The sequence below is a fragment of the Lactuca saligna genome, chromosome 1, assembly GCF_052625555.1.
Source record: "Lactuca saligna cultivar CGN05327 chromosome 1, ASM5262555v1, whole genome shotgun sequence".
In the NCBI taxonomy this organism is placed as follows: domain Eukaryota; kingdom Viridiplantae; phylum Streptophyta; class Magnoliopsida; order Asterales; family Asteraceae; genus Lactuca; species Lactuca saligna.
In genome coordinates, this window is record NC_136417.1 from 85,531,862 (window position 1) to 85,556,036 (window position 24,175).

Genomic DNA, 24,175 nt, shown 5'->3' on the forward strand with positions numbered 1-24,175 from the left:
AATATTCCGGCAACCGGTAGGATTTTTCCGGCGATACTCTCTGGAGGCCATGTCGTCACAATTGACAGTAGTCGTCTCTAAAGGCGTCGCTGCTAATGTTTTTTTTTTTTTTTTTTTTTTTTTTTTTTTTTTTTTTTTTTTAAGAAAAACTTATTTTTGATAATATTAATTTATATATATTATAAAATGCTGTTTTGATAAAAATACATATATAAATACATACGATATTATATAAAAACATCAAAAATACCATATTCCATTAACTATTTTCCAAACAAACATCAAACATACCATATCTAATAAATCTCAAACAAACACTTAATATATATCATACATAAACTATTTTCCAAATCAAAAGTAACATCCTCCATATCATAAAACAAGAAATACTAGTTGTCTTCGTCTTCCCCACCGTCCTCCCCATCGTTGTTTTCCTCGTTGACTTGGTTTTTAAACGAGCGAATAATGTCTCCAATGGCCGTCACAAATGCCGGGTTTTGAAGAAAAGCGTTCACATCAACATCCTACAATTAAGTCACAAACAAATAAGTTATGAACAATTCAACAAACCATCAAAGCACCAAATCAATTAAGTCTATAACAATTTAAGAAACTACCGAGTTACCAAAAGTTACTACAAATACATTAAGTTCTTAACAATATAACAAAGCAACCAATTTTTTTAAGAATTTAACAAGTACCTGCGTTGGTTGCGATGCTTGTGATTGTGGCTGCCATTGGGATGAAGCACTTGTACCCGCAGTTGAAGAAGCTTTAGGCCCAATACCTCTCACATGCCCCCTTCGAGTACCCAACACCTTCTCAAATATTGCGATCCAATCAATGGTGTCTGGATCACCACCAGAGTCGGCTATGTGATGAGTCTGTAGAGCAACCTCAGCAACTAAGGCATTCTGTATTTCACAAAGATTGTTAATATACGTTAAAACTAACAAAAAAAAAATTAACAATCTACTTCATTTTTAAGTAATAATAACTTACATATTGCTCTTCAACCAATGGATCAACAAATTCCCCTCTTTTATTTACATGCGCACGATGAAATACTTCAAGTCTATTCAAATTCTGTTTAACATTACAAAATATGTTATAGTTGAATAAACATTAAAAAATATGTTATAACTGAATAAACATTATTGTAACTTACTTTTTTGAAACAAGCACTACCGTAGCTGCACGTCCCTCCACGATTCTTCACTACTTGCTTCTTCCGGCATTCTTTGTTTCCAGCGGATCGTTTTTGATGTTTTTCTGTTAAGAAATGGTCAATAGCAGCATTCCAACGCTGCTGATCCATACCCCTAGGGGCTTGAGCCCTTGCTGCCTCCACATTCCCTGCAAAATCATCAAAACGGTTTTTTGCAATATTTTTGCGGCCTCTATACCGCGCACATATCCGATTATTCAGTGATGCCCAATAAGTTGAAGCCATGGGATGATTTGTAATCGCGTCAAAATCAAACCATCTCTACAAAAAAAATAGATAAATTAAAAATAAATCAAAATTAAAAATATTAAATATATAACTTTATAAATAATTTACCGAAAGATACTGCAACATTCCAACCCTTTCGGCTTCAGAAACCTCTGTCCATGTGTCTTTATCAAAACCGATGTCCCGCCACATATAGCTCCCAACCTTCCGAATAAAACATTCATACACCTCCCCAATCGGCATGTTAGTATTTACGTCAAATACTATCTTAAGAGGCCGTTCACCGTTAGCTTTATAGAGTTTGTGCATTTTTTAATTTACCGCCATGCCTCTTCGTTTCGGAAGCACCACTGCATAAAAAAAATATTAGTCAGAATAATTTTTTATATACATACAATGTGAAATACATTGAATTAGAATAGATTTTAATTACCATCGTTTTGGTGATCACCAAAACCCCCACCGAACGGATGTGGTGGCTCGTCACCACCGTCGCCTCCATGACCCATCACAGCAGCCATGAGATGGAGCAATGCAATCCAAAAAAATGACATCCTGAAAAATTATAACACAATATGAATATATATATATATATATATATATATATATATATATATATATAATATGACTACAACAAATACAAACCTTATTTTACTAATTAAATGTAAAAAGATTTTTTAATCATTCTCGCCCCCAGACACTTCAGTGTCTGCCGATACATCACTATCATAATCAGAATCTTCCTCATCATAATCAGTCTCGCAATCAGACACATTATTGATGATACTCGTTGGTGGGTCAACTTCAATATCATCTTCAATCGATTGAGAATTTTGAAAGTACTGGCTAAAGTCAATTGAGAGAGTGAAATTGGAAGAAGCATTAATAAGAACGACATCGGTTGAATCATTGTCGATATTTTCAATGGGATCATGATCAACATCATTCATCGGTAGATCCCAAATTCTTCTATGACTAACATTTTCAACAACCCACCGTTGGGTGTCATTTTCGTCACTTGGAGAAGGTTCTTGGATGTAAAATACTTGCTTGGCCTGCGTAGCAAATATGAGTTGATCTTCGCTGCTCAATTCGCGTTGTGGGTCGATAGTGGTGAAATTATTATCAGATTTAACTCCTGCAGTATTGAACCACTTGCAACGAAAAAGTACGGTGGAATATTTATGTGGATAATGCAACTCGATAATCTCTTCTAGCTGACCATAATATTTCTGCTTATGCTCTCCCTCAGTTAGAACCCCCGAGTTTTGTGTTGATCGTTGAGCGTCACGCATAAGTACCATATACCTAACACCATTCACTATGCAAGCGGTGTAAGTAAAGGCATGCGCATGCACACCGATTGAAAGAGCTGATAACTCCTTATTAAACTCTAGAGATTTTTGTTTTTGCATATCATAGACCTTATGAAGAAACCATTTAGGAAATTCGATTTTTTCATCACTTTCAGGATGTAATGATTTGAATTCACTACATTGATGAAAAAATATATATATATATTTAGTAAAAATGTGAAATTAAAAAAAGACAATGAATTAAAAGATAAGAACACTTACGCAATATACTTTCTGACTTCCTCACAATTATCAAGCACAAACCAATGTAGACGTTTTCTCTCCTCTAGACTGAGATTTTTCAGTTTCCTTCCGCTAGTTGGTCGACACTTAGACTGAAACACCCATAGCTTTGTTTCTTCTATGATAACATCCTCGTTTCTTTCAAGGCGATTGAATCGAGTCTCAACATCTTCAAGGTACATCGATCAAAATGATAATGCCTCTTCAGCGACATAACCCTCAGCTATAGAACCTTCCGGCCTCGCCTTGTTTCTGACATAGTTTTTTAGTTTTTTCATATACCTTTCAAAGGGATACATCCATCCCATACATACTGGGCCTCCAGAAATTGCTTCATCAGGTAAATGCAAAACTAAATGAACCATAATGTCAAAAAACGCAGGAGGATAGATCACTTCTAATTTGCACAACATTTTAATAATGGCTGGTTTCGCTTCTTTCATATCCTTCACCGACAATGTTCTTGAGCAAAGTTGCTTAAAAAACATACAAAGCTCTATTATTGGTGTATAAACACCTTTCCCCAAAAGACCTTTAACTCCAATGGGTAACAAACGTTGCATAAGAATGTGATAATCATGAGATTTCAACCCAATAATGTTAGTATTGGTTTCATTCACTTTCTTACCGATGTTAGATCCAAACCCATCTGGCAGTTTCACATTTCTTATAAACTTACAAAAACGAATGCGGTCAGCTTTCGTGAACGAGTAAGGTGGATGGGGTTTATGGAACTTGTTTCCATTCTTTTTCAACCATAGATTTTTCCGAATGTTCAGTTTTGTCAAGTCCGCCCGAGCATTTGATGTGTCTTTAGACTTATCATTCATCAGAGAAGTACCCACAAGACTCTCACCGACATTTTTTTCAACATGCATAAGATTGAAGTTGTGCTTCAGCTCCAGAGAAGACCAATACTCAAGTTCAAAGAATATGCTCTTTTTGGACCAATTCAACTCGAAATCCTCACGATCTCTCTTAATACTAGCTCGTTGAGCAGCTACTTTACCCGGTGGACGAAACAATAGACGAGCGTGTTGCGCTTGTATTTCTTCCTCACTAAACTTTCTTGGAGGACCTCTTGTCTCATGTTTGCCATTATAGTCCAAACTTTTTCTCCATGGATGGTCAGCATCTAAGAACCGGCGATGACCAATATATACGACTTTATTTGATACTCGGTATGACGGGGTGTCTTCGTTGCAAGTCGGACAAGCTTTGTACCCTTGTCCGCTCCAACCGGATAAACTACTACGAGCAGGAAAGTCGTTTATTGTCCATAACAACATCGCTTTCAAATTGAAGAATGTATTTGTCGCTGCATCTTTAGTACGTACTCCAAAACTCCATAATTGCTTCAACTCATCCACCAACGGCCTAAGGAACACATCCAAGTCCTTCCCGGGTGCTTTGGGGCCGGGAATCAACAAGGTCAACATGAAAGATGACTCTTTCATGCATAGCCATGGTGGAAGATTGTAAGTGGTGAGTATGACAGGCCACGTGCTGTGAGGATTACACATGTTACCAAACGGATTAAAACCATCAGCAGCAAGCCCTAAGCGTACGTTTCGGGGTTCCCTCGAGAAGTCAGGATACTTCATATCAAATTTTTTCCATGAAGTACCATCAACGGGATGAATCATCGTACCATCTTTGGATTGTCCGGTACTATGCCAAATCATATCTTTAGCTGTGTGTCTTGAACAGTACAAACGTTGTAGTCTGGGGGTCACAGGAAAGTATCGTAAAACCTTATGAGCCACCTTCTTACCCTTTGTATTTTCATCAACCCACCGACTCTCATTACAAACTGGACATTTTTGCAACAACTCGTGCTCTTTCCAGAAAAGAAAGCAGTCATTTTTACATACGTGTATTGACTCATAACCTAAGCCGATCTTTTTAAGTGTCTTTTTTGCTTCGTAATGTGATGGGGGGACCCTGTTTCCTTCAGGAAATGCAGTTTGCAACAACTCAAGAAGCTGATCGAATGAACTATCAGTCCATTTGTTGATCACCTTGATATGCATCAGCTTTGCTAAAAAGTCAAGGGACGAAAACGAACATCCTGGATATAATTTGAATTGGACTTCCTCTAACAGCTTTTGAAATCCAACATCAACACCTCTATCGTCTGTATCTAGGTTCCCTTCGTTGCAGTTGCTATCATTTTCAATCACACCTCCCATAACATCATCAATAACATCAGCCATCTCGTTACTACGCAGTATGTCTTCGACAACCGGGTGAGTTGTATTTTCGCCGTGATACTTCCATATAATATAATGTGGACTAAAACCATGTTGAAGTATATGGAATTTCATTATGGCTAGTAGTATAAATTTATTGACATTGCATTTGTTACACGGGCATCTAATTTGACCTTTGTTATCGACATGTGGTTTGGACCTCTCGAGAAAAGATTCAAGTCCTTGTTGGAACAAGGTAGAGTTACGGTTTTCAATAGTAGTCCACGTTTTATCAATAGACATGTTGCAACTGAAACAAACGTTAAGTTTTAGTGTTTACTCTACAAGAAGTAAAACTTGGATTCAATATTTATAACAACCGAATATTTCTTAAATTATTTTTTTTATTATAGCATGATACTTTAAACGATAGTATATATATTTGTTATTTATATTAACGTTTTTTTTTTTCATAACTTATAGATTTAGCGTAGCGTTTTAACTTTTAATTTTTTTTATTATTAAATTTTACTGTAAATGATATTATATATTTGTTATTTATTTAATTAGTTTTTTTTTCTTTTAAGAACCTTTTTTACGAATGTTTCTTCATTAACTTATAGAAAAAATTATCTATTATGATGTATTCATTTTATTCTTTTAATATACAATAAAATATATTTCTAATAATCATATGAATATTCTTAAATTTTACATACAAATTCATGATGAACATACAATAGTTTCACAATATATATATATATATATATATATATATATATATATATATATATATATATATATATCAATTTCACATATAAATTTATCAAACTCATACATGATATATATAAATTTATCAACAAGTATATATATATATATATATATATATATATATATATATATATATATATATATATATATATATATATATATATATATATATATATATATATATATATATATATATATATATAAACTACTCAATTCATACAAAACATATCAAATTAATCAACTAAACAAACATTCAACCAATTGAAAAAAAAGATCAAATTCACAGTTCTAGTTCTAGGTTCATAAACAATTTTACAGTTCTAGGTTCATAAACAATTTTACAGTTTACATCAAATTATACTAATCAAACTAACCTGTCTGCCAGCAAAATGAAAGCTAGAACAACTTTTCAGTGGTGAAGCTGCTGAACTTGAACCTTGCTGGAACGAAGAACAAAAAAAAAAAAAAAAAAAAGAAATCAACTCAAATAAGAATCGGTGGTGTTAAATGGAGTACAATGGCCGGAGATATGAGCAAGAACGCTAACCTCGCCGGAGAAATGAACACGAAATCGAAGCTCCCGTCGGAATTGGAGGACACTCGCTTTGGAGTTAAACCGCCGGTGGGTGGGACTCGGTTTTGGAGGACAATCGGCGGTGGGAGAAGGGTTTGTAGCCCAATCAGCGGTGGAGAGCGTTGGGAGTCGCCGGAGTCGCCGGAATCGCCGGTTGAAAGAAAAGGGACGCTAATAGCGTCTGGGGAAGACGAACTGGAACATAAAGGGCTAAGCTATTAGCGGCGACGCTAATAGCGGCGACATGTGGCTATTTGCGGCGACAAATTGGAGGGAATCATACGCGCACTTTTTGGCGATTACCAACCGTTGGATTTGGTTGGAATTGTAGGGTCAGATTTCGATTTAGGGTGCGTTAACGGATCGGACCCTTTAGCGGCGACATGTCGCCGCTAAAGGCGTCGTCTCTAATGCCTTATCACAGGATTAAACCCTATCCATTGGATTATTTTCCAAACCAAGGGTCACGATTGAAAGTAGCGTATCTCCGACGGATCACCGGTGTCTGTCTTTAGCGGCGACATACAGCGCGTCAAGTCTGGTGTCGCCGCTATTGATTATGTCGTCCCAAAAAACGTCGTCCCTAATACTCCGAATTCTTGTTGTGTTTTTGCTTTCTTATCAATATTTAATTGGGTAGGAGAATTTGTAGAATGAAAAATTAGGAGGATATTTAATTTCTCTTTGTCAAATGGATGAAAATTTTTATACGACCATGATTATTGGTTTTATAGCTGTAACTATATTTATAATGATAATTGTTATTATTCTTATATCTTAGTTTACAATAAAATTGCTTGCGGAGTCCATCCAACAAACTTGATTAGGTAATGCGCTATTTTTTCCGGCGACTACAAGGGACCCGCTGAACGTCTAACTGTCTAAGGGTCCCAGGTTTTGAGCTTAATATAACAGTATATAATATTATTTAGCCATGAAAAATCACTAAAATTGCTAATGAAATTTATGAAGAAGAACTAGAAAACCGATTTCCCAAGAGCCATTGATAAGATTTCATTAAAAAAAAAAAGAACTAAACCATTAGGAAACTATATAACTAGTTAAGTTATTAGTAAACCAAAAAACCAGTCCAACTTACACATCAAATTTTAAGAGGATAAAAAACCATAAAACATTGTTGCCGCCGTAAAAAGAATCATCAAAAATTGCAATTGACAAAAACTGATACTGCAGATATGCACTGTCTCTTTCTCTCTGTCTATCAAATTCTCCATGCCAGGTATATGCCATTTATATGATAAGTCATAAGAGTCACTGATAAGAAATATTGAAGACGTAAAGTTATGAGTAGTGTAAAGGTAGTCTAAATGTAACTATCTAATTAAGTACCTACATCCTAACAAAAAGTATAAAAACCTACAAAAAGTAAAATAATTTCTTTTGTGATTCATTAAAATAAATTTCAGCCTTTACTTTACTATAAAAGTAGGCTTGGAAAATTGATTGTTTGAATTGATTTAAAGTTATTTTAATTTTATTTTAGACATAAAAACAAAATTTTTTATTAGTTACATTCAGAATTTTGAACACGACTCTATTCGTTAATTACAAATTGTTTATCAATTACCGGTTATCATCTAGTGTAGATTATTTACAAAAGGGAATATAACTTATCAAGGTAATTAACTTTTCGGTATGTTTATATCTGGGTAACTATCTTTTTTTTGTACATATGTAGGTAACAAACTTTTTGGAAGTGTTCACATATGACCATTATGACCTGCTATAGCAGGTTAAATCCTAGATGTGAACTCTTTCAACAAGTTTGTTACCTTGATGTGTACAAAAAAATAGTTACCCAAATATGAACAAAATGAAAATTAAAAATTAAGTTACATGAATGGTCCCTGTGGTTTGGGGGAATTTGTGGTTTTGGTCCCTAATTTATTTTTTTAACTTAAATGGTCCTTACTATTTATTTTTGTTGCGCGTTTGGTAACCGTCTTACCTAAAAATACTATTGTGCCCTTATTAATTTATTTTTTTAATTAATTTTCTTATCTATGTATTTATTTTATACATATTTAAAAAAATTAATAGACCACACATATTTTTATCTCCTCGGATGATCTCTACTGTTTATTTTTAATTAATTTTTTTTAACTTGGTTGATTCTTACTGTTTATTTTTGTTACGCGTTTGGTCTCTGTCTTATCTAAAAATACTATTTTTCCCTTATTAATTTTTTAAATTAATTTTCTTATTTATGTATTTATTTTTTATAAAACCTGAAATCACATTTGAGAAATTTAATTTGAGTCTTACCATTAACCATCTCATCTCTGATCCTCCCCATCTTCTATTTCTTTTCCATCTTTAGTAACATCAATGTCTTCACCGTCCTTCTTTTTTTGGTACTTCAACTCTGGAGAACCAACACCATAACCTACTGTTTCTTCATATTTAGTGGGTTGTGGTGTTGTTTCGACGGAGTTGAAGGACCGAAAAAAGAAGTAATGATGAAGACGTCGATATCACTAAAGATGAAAAATAAATAGAAGTTGAGAATGATGAAAGATGGGATGGTGAGGAGATACAGATATGTGAGGTCTACTAATTTTTCTTAAACATATAAAGCATAAGTACATAAACAAGAAAATTAATTAAAATAATTAATAAGGGCACAATAGTCTTTTTAGGTAAGACAGAGACCAAGTTCGTAACAAAATTAAATAGTATGGACCATCCGAGTTAAAAAATTAAATTAATTAAAAAATAAATAGTAGGGATCATCCGAGGAGATACAAATATGTGTGGTATATTAACTTTTATAAATATGTAAAAAATAAATATAGATAAGAAAATTAATTAAAAATAAATAAATTAGTAAGGGCACAATAGTATTTTTAGGTAAGATGGGGACCAAACACGCAACAAAAATAAACAATAGGAATCATTTAAGTTTAAAAAAGTAACTTAGAGACCAAAACCACAAATTTCCCCAAACTATAGGGACCATTCATGTAATGTAATTTTTACTTTTCCTTTTGTTCATATTTGGGTAACTATTTTTTTTGTACACATCTAGGTAACAAACTTGTTGAAAGCATTCACATTTAGGATTTAACCTGCTATAGCAGGTCATATGGTCATATGTGAACACTCCCAAAAAGTTTGTTACCTACATATGTACAAAAAAAAGATAGTTACCCAGATGTGAACATACCGAAAAGTTAATTACCTTGATAAGTCATATTCCCTTTACAAAAATACTTTTTTAACGTAAGAAAAAAGAAGCATTTTTAAGAATGAGTCATCCATTAGTTGTAAATAGATATCATATTGTATAAGCCATGCAAAATTTCGTTCTTGAGTTTAAAAACAGTTTTCCATCAAAATAATTAAATAAATGAACTCACTTGAAAATCCATGGCATCCTCGATCCTGTCAATAATTGTGTCCATTGTAGGGCGCTCCTTTGAATTTAAGCTTATGCACTGATATGCAAGTTCTTTGAATATATGGAAGCAACGGCTACCGACTTGATCTTTTATAATTGGATCAAATAATTTCTCAGGCCCTTCATTGTAATAGCGTCTGACAAGGTTTATAAGATATTGTGGGCTACCATCTACGAACTTGGTTGGGACATAAGACATAGCCCCACTCAAGATTTCAAACAATACAACTCCGAATGAGTAGACGTCTGACTTTTTAGAGAGGATGCCACTTTCCTGGTAAACCGGATCCAAATAGAAGTTAGTACCCGCAGCTTTTGTAAAGACATGGGTAAGTTGCTGAGTTCCAAGGCCTTCTTTTGACAAGCCAAAATCACAAATTTTAGCATCTAGATTTTCGTCTAATAATATGTTTCCACTCTTCACGTCTCTGTGTATCACTTGGTGGTCCTTCCCTAGGCCTGAATGGAGGTAGTCAAGTCCTTTCGCTGCCCCTAAGCAAATCTTGAGGCGTTGTGCCCATGTTAGCAAACGCCTCTTACTTGGGTTGTGAAGATGGTGATCCAGGCTTCGGTTGATAGCGTATCTGGAAACAATAATCATCTCCTTGTCTTCTTCGCAGTATCCAACAAAAGGGATTATGTTTTGATGATGGAAGTTGGCAATCAACTTAAGCTCGCTAAGGAACTCCTTCTTTCCTTGGTGACCTTCCAGATTAAGGCGTTTGATGGCAACGTCTATGCAGTTTTTCCGGTCTTTAGAGAGTTGTCCTTTGTAGACAGTACCAAATCCACCATCTCCGATCAGATTTTCAGGATTGAATTCTCTGGTTGCCAATTTGATATCCTTTAGTGGAATTAGAAAACTTTCTAATTGCTGGCTTTGTGTGGTAATGGTTGAAGGTGCTCCGTGGATCTGTGACTAAAAACACAAGGAAATTCGCATAGAGATGTCATGCCATTTTTATAGTGGCTGAAATATCATGACTAGAATAGAGTCATTCAAACTTATGCCAGGTTTGACAATATAATTAATGATTCTCAACAGATGTTTACCAAGTATCCCTTACACCAAATTGTTTTAGACTTGAGACGAGTGGAACGTATGTTCCTTTTGACGATGATGATGAATCCAAATATTTCAACTCAATGTACATTTATCATGTTTTAATTTATTTGCACCTATTTAATTCATTCTTTCAATGACATAAAGTTTCTAGCTACATCCTTTTCTTCTTAATTTACATTGTATACAGTTATCAAAAATTATGATTATGATTTTATCCAAATAACAGTATTGTCTACTAAATGATTTATTTTGGACGACTGGCAAAATGATAAATTTACTAAACGGATTAAATGTATATTTGCTATACATATTTTCGATAAACTAATTATTTATAAAAATATAGATATATATAAAAAAGAAATTACAAAAGAAGTTGTGCATTATATAAATATTTCAAAATTATAGGGGTTGTAAATGAAGCTTTTATAAAATTTAAGTTAGATTTAAATTGGGATTAATGCTACTATTGTATTCCAACAAATATAGGTTTTGATCTTATTTGGTCACAAATCCCCCTTTATTTTTGTATTTTAAATTTCTATACTTACAATTTAAAAGAAAAAGATATCAAAAAAGTTATTATTGAAAGGAAGAACGAATAGCCGGTTAGAAAGGTGTTGTCACCGGAACTAACCTACATCCATATGGTTTTTTGTGATTATTAATAATATAAAATTTGAAGATGAGTTTCGCTTTCATATAAAAGTAGTTACAAAAGTTATAGGATTATATTTAAGGATAATGATTTGAAATGGTAACAGAATTTTAACTTTGTTTATATTTAATTTATATTTAATGATTAATTTTTTTTATTATTTATTTATCACTGAACTATTGAAACTGTTCATATTTTATCCGTGTGATCGGTAACAACCGGTCATAAAGGTAAAATGTTAACAATTTCAAGATTTTAGTGACAAATAATTAATGAAAAAAAGTATAGTTTAAATATGAATAAAATCGAAAATTCGTTTATCTGTAAAAAAAAATTCAATGATTAAATATGAACAAATTTCTTTTTGTATTATGTTTTAACAACTTATTTATTTTTGTTAAATTCTAACAACAATTGTTTAAATATGAATTGTTTTTTTTTAAGAAAATACAATCTCAAATATAAATCAATTGTCCGAAAAAATTAAAAATGTCAAAATCTAAATAACTTGACTTTCATTTTCGATATCCTTTTTAATAGTAAGTATAATAGTATGATATATCTAAATATATGGACCGTAACAACATATATAATGTATCAATGTATGTATGTATTCATTTATAAACAATGTATATGGTTAATCAATTTATGTCAATTTATATGTTGTATACTTTTATAACACAAAATTCATACATATAATATTAAGTTAATTTTTATACATATAATATTGCATAGTTTTATATTATAAAACTTATAAATATAATATTGGTTTCGTTTTTCATACCTTTTTTGGGTTTTTTTTATTTCATAATTTTAACAAATGTTTAAGTTTAACAAAATACATAATTTGCTAAACCATAATACAAGATGAAAGTTTGTTCAAATTTAGTTACTGAACTTTTTTGAAAGGGAAACGAATTTTCAACTTTGTTCACATTTAATCGCCAAATATTTTTTCATTATCTATTTGTCACTGAACTATTCAAACTGTTCACATTTTTCCTTTATAATTGGTTGTTAACGGTCATAAAGGTAAAATATAAATTATTTCAATAGTTCAGTAACAAATAGATAATAAAAAAAAAAATTAATGATTAAGTCTAAACAAAATGGAAAGTCGATTACCTTCTCAAATGATTATCCCATGTATTTAAAAGATAAGTATAGTTTATAGTGTTAGCATTAATGGTTAACATTAGCCCATTTTTGCTTTTGGCAACATTGAGCAACGAACCCATTTTTATATAACGGGCCCATGCATCTTTAAAATAACTAAATAGTTTTCCGTTTTGCTTATTAAAATACTATATCCATAAAAATATTCAAAATAAAACACTTACTTGAATATTTAGCGCTTCCTCAATTCTTTTGATGATCCTGTTAGACGTAGGGCGATCCTTCAAGTTCAAACTGATGCATCGATATGCAATTTTCTTAAACGAATGCAAAGAAAGAATATTAATTTGACCTCTGAGAAGAGGATCAATTAAGGTGTCAGGTCCTTCATCGTAATAGCGCCGGACCAAATTTATGAGTGTTTGTGGCTTATTATCACCAATGCTCCTTTTTTCACAAGCCAGCATCCCATTTAACATTTCAAACAACATCACCCCGTATGAGTAAATGTCTGATTCTATTTTGAGAATGCCACTTTCATTGTAAATGGGATCCAGGTAATATCGGGTACCCTCAACACTAGCATAAACTTGTGGCTGATCTCGGTCGAGTACTAATGACAAACCAAAACCGCAGACTCTTGCTTCAAAATTAGCATCTAATAATATATTTTAGCTGTTGATGTCTCTATGAATTACTCTATTGTCCTCCCCAAGGCCTGAGTGAAGGTGGTTGAGTCCTCTTGCTGCTCCAATGCAAATCTTCAGGCGTTGTGCCCATGTTAAGAAACGAATCTTATCAGGGTCTTGGAGATAATCAGCAAGCGTTCCATTGATAGCATACTCATATACTAAAATCTTTTCATTCCCTTCATCGCAAAACCCGATGAAAGGGATGATGTTTGCATGGTTGAAAGTGGACATCATTTTAACCTCATTAAGGAACTCATTCTCTCCAAACCCACCAGTGCGATCTAATCTTTTAAACGTAGCTGTGCGGTTTTGCCAACGATCTGAGAGCTGTCCTTTGTAGACCACACCAAATGCACCCTGTCGGATCCGAGTTTCAGGATTGAAATCTCCTGTGGCCAGCCTAATCTCTTCCAGTGGAATTAGGAAATTTTGTAGGTTCTGACGTTTGTGGCTTCGCATGGTAATGCTTGAATCAGCACGAGGGCTCTGTGAATATAAACCGAAATATGTTTGCTTATAGATTCTACCTTAGAATTAAGGAATGTTATAACAATTTCTAAGAAATAAAACCCAGTTCTTCACATGATACTATTGATCATGTTCATATTTTATTAAACGAGTCATGTTCACATTTTAATACATATAATGTCTTTTGAACCAATAATAAGAAAAATAAAAATTAAATATCTTCTTAACTTTCATTCCTACTTATTTTGTATAAAATCATGACGTGTAATGCAATAATTCTTTTTCTTTATCAATGAGAGTGTTCATTAATTCTTGCCTATGAAACTAGATTTCCTTCAAAAAATCTGAATTAAATTGCAAGACTTACTTGAATATCCAGTGCATCTTCAATCCTCCTGATGATCATGTTCATCGTAGGGCGATCGTTGGAGTTCCAACTAAGACACTGATAAGCAATTTCCTTAAACACATGGAAAGATCGAATATTAATTTGAACTCGTATATTAGGATCATTTAACCTATCCAGTCCATCATCATAGTATCGTCTGACCAAATTTATGAGTTTTTGTGGCTCATCATCATCAATGCTCCTTCCTTGACACGCCAACATCCCACTCAACATCTCAAACAGTATCACCCCAAACGAGTAGACGTCTGAATTTGTCTCCACGATGCCACTTTCATTGTAAACGGGATCCAAGTAATATTCGGTACCCACAACATTTTCATAGACTTGTCGCTGATTTTGGTGGACTAATAATGACAAATGAAATCCACAAACTTTGGCATCCAGATTGTCATCTAATAATACATTTGCACTTGTTACATCCCTGTGAATTACTCTGCTTTCCTCACCAATACCCGAGTGAAGATACTTGAGTGCTTTTGCTGCCCCCAAGCAAATCTTAAGGCGCTGCATCCATGTTATGCAACTTATCTTAATTGGGTCCTGAAGATGCTGATCAAGGCTTCCATTTGAAGCGTATTCAGAAACAATAATCATCTCACTTCCTTCATCGCAGTAGCCAATGAAATGGATGATGTTTTCATGGTTGAAGCTGGATATCATCTTTACCTCATTATGGAACTCTTCCTCTCCAAATCCTCCAGTGCGATGATAGCGTTTGAATGCAGCATTGCGGTTTTGCCATTGCTGAGACAGTTTGCCTTTGTAGATTACACCAAATTCACCATCTCCAATCCGAGTTTCATGACTGAAGTCATGGGTGGCCAATCTTATCTCCTCCAGTGGAATGAGAAAACTTTCTAGGTTTTGATATTGGTGGCTTTGAATGGTAATTGCTGAAGCAGCTTCCTGGTTCTGTAACTATGTAACAGAATGAGATTTCGATTAGAGTGGTGTACTGATTTTGCCTTGGATTAAAGAGTATATTATAAGTGGAAAGAAAGTAGATATGATAAGAGCATCCACAATGGTGAGTTCAATGGGAGAGTTGAATGAGGTGGAAAGTCCATGTGTCATTCAATGGATGAAACTCAACCATTGTGAGATGCCACCTTGGCATTTAATGGATTTGGAGTTCAATGGCATTGAACTCTTCAATGGGAAAAAGGAAAATTTTAATCCTTAAATATTTACTATAAATTATATTTTGTAACATTTTATTGAATTTTGTAGAGTTCAATGCATTATAGAAAAAACAATAATAACGTTGTATGAATTTTAGAATGATGATGTGGCAATCCATTAAACTCTATGGAGTTCAATGCATTGTGAATGCCCTAACAGTAGGAACCGTCCCATGAAATATAATCCCACCACTTTTCGTGTGCTACAATCTATTGTCTAACATATTCTTCTATTTGAACAGCAAATGTATAATTTTAACTTTTTAACAACACATAATCACATGATGGATAGATACCAGAACCCATCCTTTGTAATTAAAGGTATTCTCAGAACGTACACCCCTTATGATTTGGTTTTTCCACCTAAAACTTTTTCTTCTTTTAATTCTGTGAAACAAGATTTAATTCAAAAGTTCTATTGTTTTAATTCTATCCTGTGAAAATAGATGTTATTCAAACTATTGAATATAATGACTTACTTGAAAATCCAGTGCTATCTCAATCCACTTGATGATATGGTTTGCCGAAGGGCGTTCCTTTAATTTGAAACTGATGCAGTGGTATGCAATTTCTTCAAACTTATGGAAAGAACGAGCATCTATTTGAGTTATCATATACGGATCAATTAACTTTTCCAGCCCCTCATCTTGGTAGTCTCGTACCAGGTTCATCAAAGGTTGTGGGTTAAGATCGCCGATCATCTTTACGTGATAAGCCATCATCCCAGTCAACAGTTCAAACAGTACCACACCAAATGAGTATATGTCTGATTCTTTGCTGATCCTCCCTCTTTCATAGTATATTGGGTCCATGTAGAAATTGGTACCCGCAACTTTTGTATACATTTGTGTATGTTGCTGAACATTTGTGGGGACTTTTCTTGACAAACCAAAATCACAAATTTTTGCTTCCAGATTTTCGTCTAATAATATGCTTGCGCTCTTCACGTTTCTATGTACTATTCTGTAAACCCCAAGACCTGAGTGAAGATACTCGAGTCCTCTTGCTGCTCCTATACAAATCTTCAGGCGTTGTGCCCAAGATAGGCGACTCCTCTTTTCCGGATTTTGGAGATAATCATCAAGGCTTCCATTCACTGCATATTCGTAGACTACAATCATCTCATTGTCTTCATCACAGTAACCAATGAAGGGAATGATGTTTTGATGTTGGATTTTGGAAACCATCTCAAGCTCATAAACGAACTCATCATGTCCTTGATAAGCTTGCAGATCAAAGCGCTTGATCGCCACAGAGCGGTTTTGCCAGCGCTTGGAGAGTTGTCCTTTGTAGACATTTCCGAACTCACCATTTCCAATCAGAGTTTCTGCACCGAAGTTTTGAGTTGCACGGAGAATCTCCTGCAGTGGAATTTGAAAGTGTTCTAGTTGAAGTTGAACCCTTGAGGAAGACATTGTTTTCTGATATTAATTGGTGGCTTTGTATGGCTGAGTCTGTGAAATATTAAACACAACTGAGTTTGCTTAAAGAATTTATAGCTTTTTAATTACCTGTATAGCCATTTAGGTGATGTAAAAAAAATATCATAGACAGTTGACCTGAATTAAGTCTTGTGAAAAAATAAAAATAAATCCCCCTACCGAACAGATTCACACGTTATGGGTTGTCATATTCTGTTTAATAAAATTTAAAATACATGCAATAATGGTGCTTAGATCTCCCACCTAACCCTTTGAATTATTGTCTAATTGTTATTTATTTCATAATTTGATTACGTACTAGCTAGCTAGTTGTAACTTATAACATGGTTTATTCACATCACCACATGTCATATGTGATTATGTGATGCACTCATGGCCATATTAGTTTAATTCATGTTCGTTTTAATACTTGATGGTACTAAATCTCTTCTTTTTAGTTTGTATATGTACAACCCGACTCATATATCATTTAATACGAGCTTGAAGTTAGCTGCTCCCATTGTAATAAAAGCATGGTTTTCAAAGAAAGTATGACACATGCTCTTTTTAAGAGCTACTTACTTAGTCGTTGTGGTTGCGCAAATAAACCGCGTGATATGGAAAAAATAAATCGTCATACATTAAATTTAGTTACTGGAATTGGTTGCGCAAATAAAATTTAAAACGAATATAAAATTACCTTTTAGTTATGTTTTTAGAGTATTTTTATCGGTTTTCACTCTTCTTTCTGTTTATTTTTCTCATCTTGCATGTTATTTTCTCTTGTAGTCTTCAAATCTAAATGAATTAAATATAAATTTTATATATATATATATATATATATATATATATATATATATATATATATATATATATATAAGGTATTTTTTATTTTTTATCACCTCACTGACAAATGAACCATATGATTATTGAAAGAGAAAACTTACAAGTGTTCGTAATGAAAGCATAAAAGCTAAGAACAAGAAAGAGGAGAATAAATATTAGCTAATACACCAAACCCTAATGGGCTAAAGGCTAAAGACTAACAAATCTGAAGTTTGGTTCTTTTTGTTCTTTTCTACATAAGCAGTTTCAGCGGACATAACATAAATGGATTCGGATCGATGTCCATTCAACACTGGTATATACTTAGTTTCAAATTTGTCATATACCTTAACATCATTGGGTCCAAAGACAACATAATGACCTACAGAGGCGAGTTGTGCAACAGAAAGTAATTCCTTTTTCATTCAAGGCACACAATACACTCCGGGTAACATTAACTCCCTCTTGCTCTCTTCAGGTGAAAAAAACTACATCTCCAATATGAGCTATAGGAAGCTTAGACTTATCAGCAATGACCACCACTCTACTTCTTTCATATTTGATTGGTCTTGTAATCTTTTCTATTCTCTTGTCAGGTGATTAGAACATCCCGAGTCAATGATCCATTCTTCTATTTTATTTCATTCACCTTCAGTAGTTGTTGTGAATGCTTTGGCTTCATCTACCAGGGCTATTAGAGCTTCTGCATCCCAAGCATCTTCTTCTTGAATAACCTCTGTGTTTGCTTCTTCACTGGACCTTGCGGGACAATTTCTGCATGACCCCCATACTCATCAACCTGCTAAAAGAGTAGTTGGCACAAGATTGTGATCTAACTTTTGGATGACCCCCATACTCATCAACCTGCTGACACATGGCAATGACACCACATGAATAACAAATCACAAGCAAAAATAGTGGGTTTTATTTTTAAGTATGAGTGATGCAAATTCATTAGGAACATCTTCCTGTAAATATTATTCAAGAGTATAAAAATGGTTATAAATTGTCACAACTAGCAAATTAGGGATAAGATGTTTACCCTTGTATAAGATAATCTCCTTGTGTCAACTTGCAACATTTCGTTTAGTGAAATTCAAACTGCAATGCTATTAAGTTCATACATTCGTACCTTGTCATTCAAGTCGAAACAAGCTCATGTAGCCTAAAACCAAATTCTATAAACTAAGACTACTCAACTTTCGGCTTTAGCCCAAGCTTCTCGGCCCAAATCCCTTTTTGGACCAAGACCCCCTTATTGGGCCCTAATGGCCGATAACCTCTCTAATTCGTCTTTTGGGCCGAAAATCACCCCTTTGGGCCTTATTGGGCCGAATTCCTTCACTTAATCTCATTGGGCCGAAAGCTTTATTTTTAGCATTAATGGGCCGCAATTCGTTATTGGACCTTCTATTTGGGACATAAACTCTTATTTAACACCATTTTGGGACAAAAACTCCTCTAATGGGCCTTTTGGGCCAAAAACACACACATGGACCTTAGTTGGGCCAATAATTAATATTTTTTGGGTCCTTTGAACCAAAAACCATTTATTAAACTTTAATGGGCCGAAAACCCTTATTGGGCCGAACCAAAAATTAGAATTTCTTTTCTTGGGCTACTCTTTTGGGCCGAGGATCTCTCTTGGATTGGTTAGCCCATTGTTAAAATAAATAAATAAATAAAATGTATGCAAGAGAGGGTGACACCTCAATAATACATAACATATAACCAGGCCAATTATCCTACGTACTTGTAGAAAGGATGAAATTGTCCATCATGTAACAATGCTTGATCTTCTCTCTCTCTTCCCTTAAATAGTGTCTGATCCTCCCACCTCCATTCACCGTTTCATCTGCAAAAGACTTCCACTCAAACATTCAAGAATTTCTCATCTTTCCCTCCAAACATTCATAAGTGTGTATATGTTCTTCAAGAAGTTTTCTTTAAGGATTATACACTTGGTAAGTTCCAACCAAACTTAAGATGTTTTATTTACAAATTATACTAAGATCATTGCACAAAAAACTCCATTTTCGTGTCTATGCTTCCTAGAACTAGCTTGACACTATGGGTAATACCGTAAAAGACATGAAGGGAGAAAATTGACATTTTTTAACAAACTTGCTCTAAGTTAATTTGGTATATATCTAGAGATGAGGCTGCACATATTAATTCACATGACTAGTTATCATATATAATTTCCCTCCACATACTGCTCATAAAAGAAAAGATCAAATTTAAATATATAATGATATATAATTAATTAAAAATAAGTTAAGTACACATAATCTCATACATGTTATGAATATTTTATTATAAAAGTATAGAACAAACGTTGTATTTAACTTTAAGCAAAAGGGAGGTTACTTTTATAACTGTTAGACATCTCAAAATGGAATTGTGGTGCTTACTTGGAGACTGGGGATTATATAAAATTATATATATATTAATTACCAAAATTGGTATGTGTGAGGATTTACTATTCATTCCAAGTAAGCAGATTTCATCCTTTCAATTTTGTTTTTCATTTTCTATCCTTTATTTTTATTTGTTTTTATATTTTCTACCCCTACTAATTTTGATGTATTTTTTTTCATTTTCCACCCTTTACTTTTATTTGTTTTTATATTTTATACCCATAAACTAATTTTTATGTAACAATTTTTATCCTTAATTTTTTTTCATTTTCCACCCTTTACTTTTATTTGTTTTATATTTTATACCCCTAAACAAATTTTGATGTAACAATTTTTATCCTTATAATTTTAAAATTTTTATATATTTATATTCTTTCTCCTTAATTAATTTTTATTTAACAGTTTTCAACCCTTATAATTTTAAAGTTAATTTATTAGTATTTTATACATTATAATTTTGTCACTTACTATATTTTAAAGTTATATTTTGACCCCTTATATAATTTTTTAATAATCTTTTTTTTTTTTTTATAAATTTCTTACAGATACACTTTCAAGTCAATTGTTTGTATTCATGTTTTATTTTGATATTTTTTATCTCCATTTTATATGATTTAATCATTTTCATTGTATATATGGTGTCAAACTGCGTTTTTTAACACACTGGAGCTTCCGCAGCAACGCGCGGATTGTCCAAACCCTAGTTTTGATTTATTTTTTAATGATGCAAATAAACAAGCAAGAAACAAAAGAATGTTAAAGTAAAAGTAACATTTATGTTCACAGAAAAATGTTATAAGAGTTAAATTCAAACGACTGCTAACCACAAACAATAATTCATTAAACACTATAATAATATAAACATAAAAGACAAGATCAAGGCCCTATTTCATTTTTTTACTGGATAACTATGTTGCAGTTTCTAGAATAAGTCAAAAAGAAACAAAACCCAATATTTCATAAACAACACTAAAAAAGAAATTGAAGATTAAAGATACGACAAGATAAAAGCAAATCCAACTCCAAGTTCACTGTTGTTAATATCAGGCCCAGGGAAAAAGAGAAAAAGCGGCCCTTCAAATTACAATATTTTAAAGTCAAATTACCATAATTCATATACACAATAAGAAAAGATATGAGAAACTTACAATGGGGTTCATTAATAGCTTGTCAAATGAATGCTAAGTTTTGTAATCAAGTTCAACAGCATAAAAAACACTTTGCCTTACACAGTTTGGAGTTTGAACACCTACAATCAAATTTCATTATGTATATGTATATCCACCAATATGACGAAACTAATAGCAGCATAATCAAAAGAAAATTATTTTACGAACAACAACTAAACTATCAATCCCTGCTCCTTGAATAAATGAATGAAGATTTGCAGAAAAGAAGGCACTAAACCGTGTTTTTACCACCTTATAATCTTCTTCTTTGATAACAAGACCATCGACAAGTTCTACCCCTTTTCTTCTTTTTGAAGTAGGCTTTGGTTTTTCAGTACCATATAAATCCCTCCTGAACACCTCAACATCTCTCCCCATTGGGCCATGCTCCCTTATAACCTACATTAAGTCCTTTTGTAGAGATTAAGTCAAAAACAACCAACCATATATAGTTGACTGGATTAACTTTTTAACACATAAGTTCATTAACTCAAAGAAACAACCCCTTTTAGTATGATTAACTAATAACTAACTAGCATCTTAGAAGTATTCCAATACATTCTATCATACTAAAAGTTAATTTCTAGATTAACAAGATAAGAGAGAGAGAGAGAGAGAGAGAGAGAGAGAGAGATTATTTACATAGAAAAGTACCCAAACAACAAGGAAGCTTCATTGTCTAGCAACCTCAACTACCTTAATAACATTAGGAACTATAGCTAGGCCACCATCAACACAGAATGACACATCCTTTAACACAAAATCATTCTAGAACGAAGAAAGAAACATTAGCAAAAGGATGTAAATTGTAATTATAAATAAAAAAAGCATAAAGAAGCAATTTGTGAGTGCGTGTGTGTGTGTGCGAGAGAGAGAGAGAGAGAGAGAGAGAGTTAGAGTGAAAGGAGAAAAGGATACCTGCATATCAATTACATCGTAAATCCTGTAGCTATAACAAGAGTCTCCTGGAGTGAGAGCGAGATATTGCGTATAGATCTATACGGGGTTGACACCCCCACACCTGAGTTGTTCGCTACAGCTAGGTAGGCAAGTTTAGGGTGACAATTATCTTTAGAAACCGATGCCTGAAGAACGTCAACACAGACGCTCTCATCACATCAATATGGTTGTAACGAATCACATAGAGAATAACAAACACTATTTTGGTTTACGGGAAGCTTACACTTTGCTGGTTTTATACAAATTAAAACTGCATATTACTTATGAATACACTACTGGTCTGGGGATATACACTATACACCATAATTTACATACAACAGAAAATATTGGATTTTGTGCAGACATACACTATACACTACAATTTACATACATTAGAAAGTATTAGATTTTCTGGTAACGTACGCTTTATAAATACAAGTAATAGAAAAAAAGGACATGCATGCATAAATTCTCAATTTTAGAACAAGACTTACAAACAATTTTTCATAGAAAACATCATATTTTCTAAAAGTACTACGAGAACTATTGTAAACAAGTACAAAAACCATTTTTATAAAAAAAATGCTTATGAAATCACCAATTTTTTAGTTGATGCTTTTCAATATGACTTGTATTCTCAGGGAAACAGTAACAGGTAATCAGCTCTGCGAAGAGATCAAGTGGTGCAACATTAAATTTTTTCCTTTTTTAAGTTTTGTGTAACTGATGAACAAGTACGATATATAAACAATCTAAGTTTGTATTCTCAATGTATGTCGCCTGTAATGCTATGTTTCATTCGTATTTAGTTGCGATGGCACTACACAATGACGTCATCGCCCCCAGATGTTTCCGCCGTCCTAGTACGGGGGTGTGATAGGTTGGTATCAGAGCATTGTTTATAGTTAACTAGTATATCAAACCATACAAGATATACAACTATAAATACAATGAGACTAAAGCACTTTGACTAAACGTATACCTTAAAATTATAATTATGTTTATAATATTATACACACATACTAAGACAGTGTCATGATAAGAACAAAACTAAAGTAATTTAATGTTGGACACCACAATCGAACCTAGATAGTTATGTAATCATATCTGGGATAAATATAGCCTGATCAACTATATTTATGCAAGATATGACCAACATGTGTTTGGGGGTGATAGTTGCGTTGCAACGAGACTGAAACTTACCCACTTTGCATGCAAATGAACATTAGAATTAAACATGAAGTTCAAAATACTATAGCAGTATTTTAGGATACCATATCATCCTTGTACTTAAACCTTCTACATGTTTCTTACACCCCTATTCCCGCACAAGCAACATGGTTGAGTTTCACCACGAAGACCCCTACTACCTTTCCGTAGTGGCCAACGAATAGTATATTCCCACTCTTGATGTCTCTATCAAAAAACAATAACAAACTGTCATTAACCATCTTAAAACTGGGTTTTCAATTTGGATCACAAAATTGGGTTCATATTTGCAAATTTAGATTTCTAATACACTTTCTAAAATTCGGATTTCAGATTTCGATCCCAGGGTCTCTGCCCCTTAGACCCCACCAGGGGATGTCGCCCTTAGACACCTCTACCAGGGGCGCTGCCCGGAACCCCCGTTAGCATACGGGATTCTCCCTTAAATAGTAGTGTACTTTCAACCAATATAAACGTAAACAAATGTACAATCCACACAAACCTAACTTGATTTATATTTATCAAGGAATTATTGATCAACAAATTAATCCTATTACACTTAAATAATATTAGTGATATGAAATCACCAACAT

The 24,175-nt window shown here is 33.4% G+C and overlaps 4 protein-coding genes and 1 pseudogene across 4 annotated transcripts; all 5 read right to left on the minus strand.

The window, feature by feature from the left end:
- Positions 1-389: 389 nt before the first annotated feature.
- LOC145009341 (uncharacterized) lies at positions 390-1,699 on the minus strand. Its single transcript, XM_078968052.1, has 5 exons — positions 1,565-1,699; positions 1,169-1,489; positions 1,003-1,086; positions 702-914; positions 390-524 (listed from the first exon to the last, which is right to left on the minus strand). Exons 1-5 carry the CDS (start codon positions 1,697-1,699, stop codon positions 390-392), a joined length of 888 nt encoding a protein of 295 aa, XP_078824178.1.
- Positions 1,700-3,239: 1,540 nt separating this feature from the next.
- Positions 3,240-5,270, minus strand: LOC145009352 (uncharacterized). The gene has a single exon (XM_078968066.1). It carries the CDS (start codon positions 5,268-5,270, stop codon positions 3,240-3,242), a length of 2,031 nt encoding a protein of 676 aa, XP_078824192.1.
- A 2,411-nt stretch (positions 5,271-7,681) lies between these two features.
- LOC145040829 (uncharacterized) lies at positions 7,682-17,042 on the minus strand. Its single transcript, XM_078988721.1, has 5 exons — positions 16,079-17,042; positions 14,377-15,336; positions 13,074-14,027; positions 9,972-10,931; positions 7,682-7,866 (listed from the first exon to the last, which is right to left on the minus strand). Exons 1-3 carry the CDS (start codon positions 17,012-17,014, stop codon positions 13,521-13,523), a joined length of 2,403 nt encoding a protein of 800 aa, XP_078844847.1. The 5' UTR covers positions 17,015-17,042; the 3' UTR covers positions 7,682-7,866; positions 9,972-10,931; positions 13,074-13,520.
- On the minus strand, positions 9,954-13,340 carry LOC145009360 (putative serine/threonine-protein kinase PBL22). Its single transcript, XM_078968071.1, has 2 exons — positions 13,074-13,340; positions 9,954-10,931 (listed from the first exon to the last, which is right to left on the minus strand). Exons 1-2 carry the CDS (start codon positions 13,338-13,340, stop codon positions 9,954-9,956), a joined length of 1,245 nt encoding a protein of 414 aa, XP_078824197.1.
- Positions 17,043-21,446: 4,404 nt separating the features above from the next.
- Positions 21,447-23,824, minus strand: LOC145009367 (putative inactive nicotinamidase At3g16190; annotated as a pseudogene).
- Positions 23,825-24,175: the final 351 nt, after the last annotated feature.